Source organism: Megalobrama amblycephala, unplaced genomic scaffold (genome assembly GCF_018812025.1).
Source record: "Megalobrama amblycephala isolate DHTTF-2021 unplaced genomic scaffold, ASM1881202v1 scaffold484, whole genome shotgun sequence".
Classification (NCBI taxonomy): Eukaryota; Metazoa; Chordata; class Actinopteri; order Cypriniformes; family Xenocyprididae; genus Megalobrama; species Megalobrama amblycephala.
In genome coordinates, this window is record NW_025953405.1 from 158967 (window position 1) to 170018 (window position 11052).

General features: G+C 34.0%; 1 protein-coding gene across 1 annotated transcript; it reads right to left on the bottom strand.

Annotated features, from left to right (window-relative positions):
* Positions 1-763: 763 nt before the first annotated feature.
* On the bottom strand, positions 764-10906 carry LOC125261787 (X-linked retinitis pigmentosa GTPase regulator-interacting protein 1-like; the record flags this gene model as incomplete). Its single annotated transcript, XM_048180338.1, is given in 12 exon segments — positions 764-1290; positions 1381-1508; positions 1629-1713; positions 2767-2956; positions 5302-5399; positions 5486-5528; positions 5652-5846; positions 5848-6003; positions 6088-6263; positions 7022-7295; positions 7297-7371; positions 10758-10906. Coding segments are annotated over 12 exon segments (1796 nt in total), but the record flags the coding sequence as incomplete, so codon positions are not given.
* Between the last annotated feature and the right edge of the window lie 146 nt (positions 10907-11052).

Here is an 11052-nt window from a genome sequence, read left to right on the forward strand (position 1 = left end):
GCTCGTAATAAATCCACCTGCCGGTAAATTCGATCAACGGTCTGAGTAGCTGTATAAGCTACAAACAAGTAGAAAATAATTTCTTTGTAGATTATAGAAAAGCTATTTGGAAAACAGACAAAACAGAAAAGGTAAGAAGCGATATTTGAGAAAAGAGCATATCAATCTAATAGCCGTAGACGCATAGCGGAACTAACTTTACCCTGCGTCACGTGATTTCCGATTCTTGTGAAAAAGGTCTATACCCCTCCCCGCCTCCCCCCGCCCCCCGCTCTCTGCTCTCTCACATCTGCTTTCAAGTGCACAAGTAAGTTTTGCACCAGGAATATCGCAAAAAGAGTAGCAAAAGTCAAAGCGCCAGGAATTTAACTTGTACTGCCAGATCTGAGAGGTTGTAAGTGCCGACTTGAAGCTGTACAGTGAAACTGAAGTAAAGTGCAAAAGTAAATATGTCACACACATTTGTGTCTGTCATTTTGTATTTGTGAATGCCATTTTACACATTTGTAACTATTAATCTGCAACTACAACTTCGTAAAACGGGTGTTTTGATTGTTGTCTGTGTGTGCAAATCAAAACATTCAGCGTTTCGCGTCAGGGTTGTGAGTGTAAATTTCAATTTACAAATACAAATATTAATGCTACAAGTTCTCACATTCAAATCAGCAACCTCTCATGTTTTGCTACTGATTTACTTCCATATTTACCCAACCATTATTCTGCTTAAAGTACAGTAGAATGGAAAAAACAAAACATCAGCTAATGAGTCAAAAGGAAGTTATTTCACTTCCTTTTTTTTTCCAAGCCACATCTTCATCTCTAGAGATTTTTATCTTGCCCAACTGCACCATAATATAATATAAAATCATTTTGTGGCTAAAACCACTTCCACATTTAGAATCATTGAAACATGACAATATCAAAGGATTTGATAAGTTGAGACTGAGGTCAGAATGTCACAAGAGCAACATTTTTGCTGTAGGGTAAAAAAAAAAAAAAAAATCCAGTGATGTTCCTTATAAGACCATGGCTTGGTTTGAGCATATCTTCAGACTGTAGAGTTTCAGTAAAAATCGCTGTCTTCATCAACTTCAAAATCAAGCACATGCAACTCATTGTTTTTCTGTATCACTCCTGCCTCCTCCTCTTCCTCTGTGCTGTTTTTGGTTTCTCTTCTATCCCTCTTCACAATCTGATGATATTCCTGATAGATTCCAGTCAGAGCCTGTGCGGCCTCTACAGATACTTTCAGCTTTCCAACCACATCCTGCTCTTCATCTGCGCTGACAACTGAGAGATGAAAACAGACACTAATACATATATTTCTTACGCATGTATTTCAAGTATATTTGTGTCTCCTTTAAAATGACTGAATATTACCATCAATCTGTTCTTCAATAACATCATTTCCAGTCAGAAGAAGTTCTCGTAAATCCAAGAAGGCATAGCCGACATCTTCACATTCTTCTTGCTCATTCATGGGCTCACTGACTACTGTGAACTTTAACCTAGAGGATTGGAAAAGAAACCTAGAGATTAAGATCTTCTTTACAAATCTTTCATTTTATTTCCATGGGAAATTATTATTAGTGTTACATCTATCATTATATCATGTTCTCTCTGTTTACCTGCCCTGGTTGGGGTCTGTGCCTTCCAGCATGGTGTAGAGGTAATGTCTCAGAGGAGCTGCTTCCAATGAATTCACATGAATAACTATAACAAATAAATACATTGTGTTTTTTTTTTTAATTTTGTTTTGTTTTGTTTTTTTAAATGAATCATGCCAAATTAATGTTACATTGACAGCCCTACAAAAATATACATATTGTAAAATGTATTTACAGATAATATAATATAAATGAAATAAAGGGCCACTTAAGTGTACATAAAGAGAGTACACTTTCATGACTATGTTTCTTAACACACTTTAATACACTAAAACTGTAATCCTTGTAATCCTTTTTTAATAATAACTTCGTAATAATCTTTTGTCAAGCTTTAAAAAATTACATTTATTCTGATGTGCTATAAAGCGTTTTTGGTGTTTCCATGGTTTCTACAAAATAAAACCGGAAACCGAGGGTAACGCGGGTATGACGAAATTGACAGGCGACTCCTCACACATCCCGGGGGCCTTGGTTATTGCAATTGCAATTTTCTCACTATTTGCAAATAGTTGCAAACATTTGGGATATTGTAAGTACTCAAGTAAACAAAATATATAACACTGGCCTAGTGGTTTTTGGATATTTTACTGCAAAATCCTTACATATTGCACCTTTAACATGCAATTAAGTGTCCATAAATATTCTTACAAACTGAATGTAGTCAGTTTGTAATAATATTCTTTTAAAGTGCATTATTTCTGTAATAAGTACTCTTTTTAAAAGTGTGAAACTTAATTTTTACAAGGGTGGGTCAATAGCATTTTTCTTTGTAAGTTCCATTTTTATTCCTACTACTCAGTAGGAACTTGAAAACTAAACCTGCTAACCGTTTATTCTAATCGAGTGTGCTGCAAGTTTCCAGGGGGAAGTTATTCCATGCTGAAAGGTGGTGCAAATCACAGTCAATCAAAACATATTTGATGTTTAATATACAGCTACTGTATGCTGAATGGAAGTTTGGACCAATGAGACATCAATATGGATGGGGCTACACAGAGTGATGTTAAACGTTGCAGATGGTTAGGACAAAGACTTCTACCATCGAAGAGAATCTGGTCAAGACACATGAATTTGATCAATTTGACTTCATTGACCTTACCTCGTGTAAAGTTATAATGTATTTCCTCTCCATCTGTTGGTTTACGCAGAGACATGGGCGTTTCTGTTGTCTCCATTGGAATACCTAGAAGACGATATTCTACATACACCTGGTGCACTGAATGGTCAAGTGCAACACTGGAAGAAGGGTTAAAAGAGAGTGACAGGATTTCCACTCTGAGTCTGTCTCCCTGTGAGACACAAAGACAAATGTTTGATTTAACATCGTTAACAAAGAGCTGACTCTTCCCATTTAAGGCCAGATTCAAGTACATACCCTATGCAAGTACATGAAAACAAGTGTTTTAGCTATGCCAGCTTGACTTCATGAAATGTTCCAAATGTGCTCTGATGCTCTGGCAAATGCCTAAGCGTTCAAAAGTAATTAAGGTATTTTATATAATGGTCAGTTTTCTTCTAAGTGACCGTGTACAATACTCAAAAAGCATCAATGAAGATACGATTGGCTTTCTGAAACATAGCCACTTGTCAAAGAGTATGATGTGAGTTTAACATTTTACAAATTTTATTAGCAGTCATTTAAGCAAGAATTTTGAAAAATATAGTGTACAGTATGGGTTTAATTTCAGTTAGTAGCGTCCCTGGTTTCAGGCAGGATTACTATATTGTGATGTCATTCTTTACTGTGGTTGAAAATTATTTATATAGGCTATTGGTAAAGATTCTGGTTGAAAATTACTTAAAATAGTGGTAAAGATTTTGGTTGAAAATGGCTTGTATCTTGGGAAAGATTTTGGTTGAAAATGACTTAAATCTTGATAAAGATTTTGGTTGAAAATGAAAATAACTTGTATCTTGGGAAAGATTTTGGTTGAAAAATTACTTGGTAACACTACAATAAGGTTCATTAGATAGCATTAGTTAACTACATTAGTTAACATGAACTAATAAGGAACTGCACTTCTACAGCATTTATTCATCTTTGTTAATGTTAATTTCAACATTTACTAATACATTATTAAAATCTTGTTAACATTAGTTAATGCATTGTGAACTAACATGAACAAACTATGAACAACTGTATTTTCATCAATTAACGTTAACGAAGATTAGCAAATACAGTAACAAATGTATTGCTCATGGTTAGTTTATGTTAGTTAATACATGAACTAATTTTTAACTAATGAACCTTATTGTAAAGTGTTACCAATTACTTAAAATAGTGGTAAAGATTTTGGTAGAAAATGACTTGTATCTTGGGAAAGATTTTGGTTGACAATTACTTGTATCTTGGGAAAGATTTTGGTTGACAATTACTTTTATCTTGGTAACAATTTTAAATGAAAATGACTTGTGTCTTGAGAAAAATTTTGGTTGAAAAATGACTTATCTTGGGAAAGATTTTGGTTGAAAATTACTTAAAATAGTGGTAAAGATTTTGGTTGAAACTGACCTGTATCTTGAGAAAAATTTTGGTTGAAAAATGACTTATCTTGGGAAAGATTTTGGTTGAAAATTACTTAAAATAGTGGTAAAGATTTTGGTTGAAACTGACCTGTATCTTGAGAAAGATTTTGGTTGAAAATGGCAAGTCTATGTAAAGATTTTGGTTGAAAATGACTTGTATCTTGGTAAAAATTTAAATGAAAATGACTTGTATCTTGAGAAAGATTTTGGTTGAAAATGGCAAGTCTCTCTGTAAAGATTTTGGTTGAAAATGACTTGTATATTGGGAAAGATTTTGGTTGTATATTGGGAAAGATTTTGGTTGAAAATGACTTGTATCTTGTTAAAGATTTTGGTTGAAAATTACTTGTATCTTGAGAAAGATTTTGGTTGAAAATGATTAGTATCTTGGTAAAGATTTTAAATGAAACTGATCTGTATCTTGAGAAAGATTTTGGTTGAAAATGGCAAGTCTCTGTAAAGATTTTGGTTGAAAATGACTTGTATATTGGGAAAGATTTTGGTTGAAAATGACTTGTATCTTGGTAAAGATTTTAAATGAAACTGATCTGTATATTGAGAAAGATTTTGGTTGAAAATGGCAAGTCTCTGTAAAGATTTTGGTTGAAAATGACTTGGTAAAGATTTTAAATATATTGGGAAAGATTTTGGTTGAAAATGACTGGGAAAGATTTTGGTTTGACATTTATCTTGGTAAAGATTTTAAATGAAAATGACTTGTGTCTTGAGAAAGATTTTGGTTGAAAAATGACTTATCTTGGGAAAGATTTTGGTTGAAAATTACTTAAAATAGTGGTAAAGATTTTGGTTGAAAATGACTTAAATCTTGGTAAATACTTTTAGGCTGAAAACTGCTTATATTGTGATAAAGATTTTCGTTCATATTGCCCACCTCTAAGCAATTTAATTAGGCACCTAGAAAGTCAACACATAATGCTTCAGTCCCCCAGTAAGCAAGCCAGAGGTGACAGTGGTAGCAAGAGAAAAATGTGGGAAAACCCAGGCTAACCCAGGGAGCCAGTTCTAATCTGTCTACAAAGAATATTTTTGCTTTTTCAAATTTTTGAGATTCCAGTTTATGTCTATTAGTCAACTGTGTGACCATCACCTTTTTACGTGGCTTTGGAGGGTGAGGGATTATGATGACATCACTTCCATTTGAATCTCTTGATTCATCAGACTGAAGGGCGTCTACATCACTTTGAGCTATTTTGGATAAAAGAGGTAAAAAGAAGCTTAAACTCAATATTTAATAACTTGTGTAATGAAAGAGTGACTTTTGAAAATCTCACTTCTATGTTCTGTTTCATCCTCTTGTTCTTCATCTTCCTGTTCCTCTTCATTGTTATTTGCTTTAAAAGAAATGTATTGAAGACACATTTGAACTGACTGATTTAAATACTCATAAATCTTCCTGTTACATTTTCTGTTACACCTTCACAGTTTCCTTACCTGTGCTGAGTTGCTTCGAAAGCTCCTTTGGCTGCGAGGGGTGCTCCGCTCTGAGGAAGATGGTCTGAAGTCCATAAATTGTTTGGACTCAGTTGACTTAATAGACATGGTGGGTGTTGTAGGTTTCACTTTTTCCTGAACAGGTAATGCTGCAGTGCGTTGTTGCTTCCTTCTAACTGACCTTGATGGTTGGCCTGCACTAGATAGAGGATTTCTGATGATTCGAAGAGGGTTCAGACACCTGAATGGTTGGAGACTGAAGGGGTAAGATTGAACCTCTTTTAAGGTTTCTAATGGGTGTGGATTGGTGAATGTCATTGGTCTTGGCTCCATGGTCTGGTGGAAGCCGAAGCTGGGACTGAAATTAAGTTGAAAAATGTAATTTAAATTGCTGATATTGTTGAATTACTTTGGGCAGTTATTGTCATTCACAGACACTCACCCTGGGCTTTGCAATTGGTCTCTGTGACACCTCAGTGCTCGGCACCATCCTCTCTTTCTTTGTTCCTTCTCTTTGCCTTGATGGTGTCTCAGGTGACTGGAAGGGGTATTTCCACCTGAGAGTGACCCTTACCATTCCTCTTGGACTGCCAGCAGGGTCTCTAAGCACATAATCACCTGACAGCAGGGAACAGAGTAAACATTACTCACCAGTTAACCTTTGCCTTCGTGAATATTGGTTATGGTTCTACATTTGATTCCCAGGGTAATATAATGTTTTGTTACTTTTATTTGTTTCTCTTGGCTGAATCTTGCATATTTGGTTTAAAAAATATGATTACTTACTAAATATACACAACTGGTCAAAAGTTTAAACTAATTAAGATTTTGTTTTAATGTTTTTGAAAGAAGTCTCTTATGTCTCTTAAGTCACAGAGGCAGCACTTATTTGATCAATAATACAGTAAAAACTGTAATATTGTGGAATATTATTACAATTTAAAAGACACGTTTTCTTTTTTTTTTATATATTTTAAAATATGACTTTCTCCTGTGATGGCAAAACTGAATTTTCATCATTTGTCAGGAACCAAATTAGAATTTTAGAATTATTTCTGAAGGATCATGTGACACATGACTGGAGTAATGGTGAAGATTCAGCTTTGCCGTCACAGGAATAAATTACATTTTAAAATACAGTATATTAAAAAAGAAAACCGTTCTATATAGTAATAATTTTTCACAATATTACTGTTTTACTGTATTTTTGATCAAATAAATCCAGCCTTTGTAAGCATAAGAGACTTCTTTTAAAAACATTAAAAAGATCTTAATTATTACAAACTTTTGCCCGCTAGTGTATACACAGAATTAAATTCCCACTTATGTTGTTTAATTAAGGTTCTGTTTAATTGCATCTTGATCGTAATGATTACCTCTGATTGGTCTGCCTACTGCAAGGGCTCGTAGTGGAATTGGTGTCTTTGCCAAATAAGTGGGAGGAGTCTGACTTTCGCTGTCATCAAACACATAAACCCACAGACTGCCCACATTCAGGTATTCTAATACATCTGTGGTAACAGCTAATGGATAGCTCGCTGAGTCCTCAAAGACAGGATCCACACAGCACTGAATTATGGGTGTAGAATGAGGTGGTAGGTCATAAAGGCGATACGTTAAGTATGCATCAGGGAGTATTCCTGGCCAGCGGAGTACTGAGGCCCACACAGCGCTCCAGTACCACCTCAAGCTCATTGGGTATCCCTACGCCGTAATCATACATCTCCTAAAACACAAAAAAAGTTTGAGGTAATAAATTCAGTCAAATAAGTAGTTTTGCAAGAGAACAACACACAATGAATTCATATTACACATAACTGAAATTAGCTTGATACAAAATGTGCGTGTCGGCTACATAATATGGACATTTAACTGTAATCAGTCTACTGAACTAAAATTCTCAACATTTACTTGAACCATGACTTTTGTTCTACCTGGATACAACTGGAAAAATTAAATTATGTGCCTGTGTGAATGACAGTTTAGCTACAATGGAGGGCATCATTTAAATAATATATTTTAGTCTATTCCTCAAACAAAACTATTATATGACTTATATATGACTTTTATGAAATTAAGAGCAAGTCATATGAAATACTTTAATGGCACTTTTTGTGTTTCTTTGCTCTATTTTGTCTTTTTGGAGCGCCTAGTTATTGCATACTTTCACTGTATGAAAAAGAGCAGTTTGGAGAGACTGTAACTAAATATTCCATATTTTTGTAACACTTTACATTAAGGTTTATAAAGGTGTTTGTTAATGAGTAATAAGTCTTTTACAAATACATTATAAATCATTAATAAGCAGTTATAACTGCATGAATAAAAAGGGCGACTTTAACGCAATACCTGCCAAATAGTGAGACATTTTTAACTTCACATGTTATAATGCTTAATAAATGAATTTATTCACACTTATTTAACTCAAAACAAGATTCCTGGTTTATTTCATGATGCAGCAAAAATTGACTATCATAATTAGGCTCGTTCTAATAATTAGAATAATTATTATAATTAGGCTATTCACATATGTTCACTTTACATTAAGGTTCACTTTCACAGGTTATTAATGTTTATAACTCACGAATAAATGGTTCACCTGTGATCACTTTACATTAAGGTTCACTTTCACAGGTTATTAATGTTTATAACTCATGAATAAATGGTTCACCTGTGATCACTTTACATTAAGGTTCACTTTCACAGGTTATTAATGTTTATAACTCATTAATAAATGGTTCACCTGTGATCACTTTACATTAAGGTTCACTTTCACAGGTTATTAATGTTTATAACTCATTAATAAATGGTTCACCTGTGATCACTTTACATTAAGGTTCACTTTCACAGGTTATTAATGTTTATAACTCATTAATAAATGGTTCACCTGTGATCACGTTACATTAAGGTTCACTTTCACAGGTTATTAGTGTTTATAACTCATAAATAAATAAATGGTTCACAAGTGTCCACCCAACATTAAGGTTCACAGGTTATTATCTTATGTTTTATTTTCAATATAAAGTTTGAATTTCATCTTGATAAACAAGAAATAAGTTTTTATACACTGCTGCAGATAGGCATCACAATCTTTTTGGAGAGTATCATGGGCAAGACAGAAACTTCTGGTAAGCAACATAGTAAGAAAAGTGGCAGTCTTGAGATATTAATAAGAAAACCACAAATACTACACCCTTCAGTGTAATTATGATGGTCAATATTTGCTGTGTCATGAAATAAATCGAGAATCTGGTTTTGAGTTAAATAAGTGTGAATAAATTAATTTACTAAGCATTCATAACATGTGAGTTAAAAATGGCTCACTATTTGGCAGGTATTGCATTAAAGTTGCCCTTTTTATTCATGCAGTTATAACTGCTTATTAATGATCTATAATGCATTTTTAAATGACTTATTACTCATTAACAAACACCTTTATAAACCATTTACAAAGGGAACCTTAATGTAAAGTGTTACCCATATTTTAAATATCTCCATTTGTGTTACAGGCAGAAAATAGTAATGGGCTGCATCCAAAATCGCATATTCACATGATTCACATTTCCCCCAAACCTGTTCAGCGGAAATTCCTCCCTGCAGCACTGGTTAAGGTTAGAATCTCACCAGAAGTAGTACTGTAAGTCATCTGGATACTTTTTGAACATTCTTTTACGAGTACTGTGAATTTGGACATACTATTCTTGTCACATACTGCAGTATAACAGGGAAGTATATGATTACAGATGCAGCCCTACACTATTGTAATTTTTTTTTTTTTTTTTAAGAAGTTGTACTTGCAGATATATAAATGAAATTAAAAGTAAATAAATTGAAAGGCCACTACTTAAAGATATATGATATAATGACTGTTTCTTAACACACTTAGTACACTTTTAAAAAGTGCATTTTGTAATAATGTCAAAGTAAAGTTAATTTTAAAGTGTTTTAATAATCTTTTTTTGTTCTTGAAAGAAGTACACTTACATTGATGTGCTGACTAATGTACTAAAGCACATGTAAAGCACTTGATTATAATTTTAACTGTAGTGAGTTTATTTGATATTAATATATTTTAAATGTATTAAATTGCAACTTCATCAATACAAATGTTTAATTACAAATATATTTAAATACATGACATACAATCCAATAGAACTGACATTAAAGTATATTTTTGTTTATCATAAATCCTAGTACACTTCAACCATATTTCAAAGACAATAGAATTATGTAATTACATATAAAGATGTACTAAAGTCCTACTTTAGTGGGTCAAAAAACTCTAAAGCTCAGCTAGCTGCATCCCACAATGCTTGGAATAGATTTGAACAGCATTTTATTTATGAGAATGTAATGTGCATAGGCTTTGTCTTGGCGAACTAGATCAGCTACGCTGCAGCTGCTGGCATGAGTGAGGGCTACTGCCAAAACATGCACATAAATACAGGGAATAGAATATGAGCTACTGCAAGGAAATTAGGAAGAACCCCCTAGCAGATCTAGGCAGGTGGTGCTGGGGAAGGAGAGGGACTAAGAGAATTCCCATGGTGTGCTGCTCTGAGTTGAGCCATTACATTCAGTTTACATTTACTGTAGAGTAGAGTTACTGTATGAAGAGTTTGGTTCCAAAATGCTATAAATCCATTTTGATTAATTTGAGAAAAAAGGTGTTTTACCAAGAAAGCGGCAAGATGAAAACCACTATTTTCTTCCCCACCGCAGAAACCACCACAGGTTCATCAATTCTGTCAAAATCATTCATTTTTTCTGTTTTTGTTGATCACAAAGTACAAAGCAGATAAGGAAAACTAGGATGCCGGGTGTATTCAGAGCACCGTCATTACTGTTTACAGTGCGTGGAATGGTGCGCTGTGATTGGTTGAGCGGACATATTGCGTTCTGCAGAGAAGGGAGATTGGCGTTTGTCGCATTTTGAAAAGAAAGGGAGAAAACATGACAATAATGCGATGGATATCACATTTTGCGCAAAATTAATAAATGACTTTTCAATACCGACCAGATACAATACTGATTTTGGTGGGAACTCAATTTTTTTTTTAAAATGGCATTCATTGCGTTTTGGAACCAAGCTCTTCATATGATGGCATTTACCTCTGTTTCCCCATGAGCCCATTCCAAACCTCTGGTCTGTCTAACAGCTGTTCTGCTTGTGGCTCTTTCCATTTGAAGTTCTGTGAGTTCCACCTGAGGGTGTAAACACACCCAAAACTCAAGGATTCCTATTACTTCTCCTTCAGCTCCTGCAGAACATAGGTAAAACTTACAAAATGCAGTGGCAAATATTATTGCAATAAAGAGCTGCCACAATGAAAAGAATGTGAAATTGAAGCCTCTTACATAAGCATTTATATGCAACCTAATTTTTCTTACCAGTGATGTTGGTTCT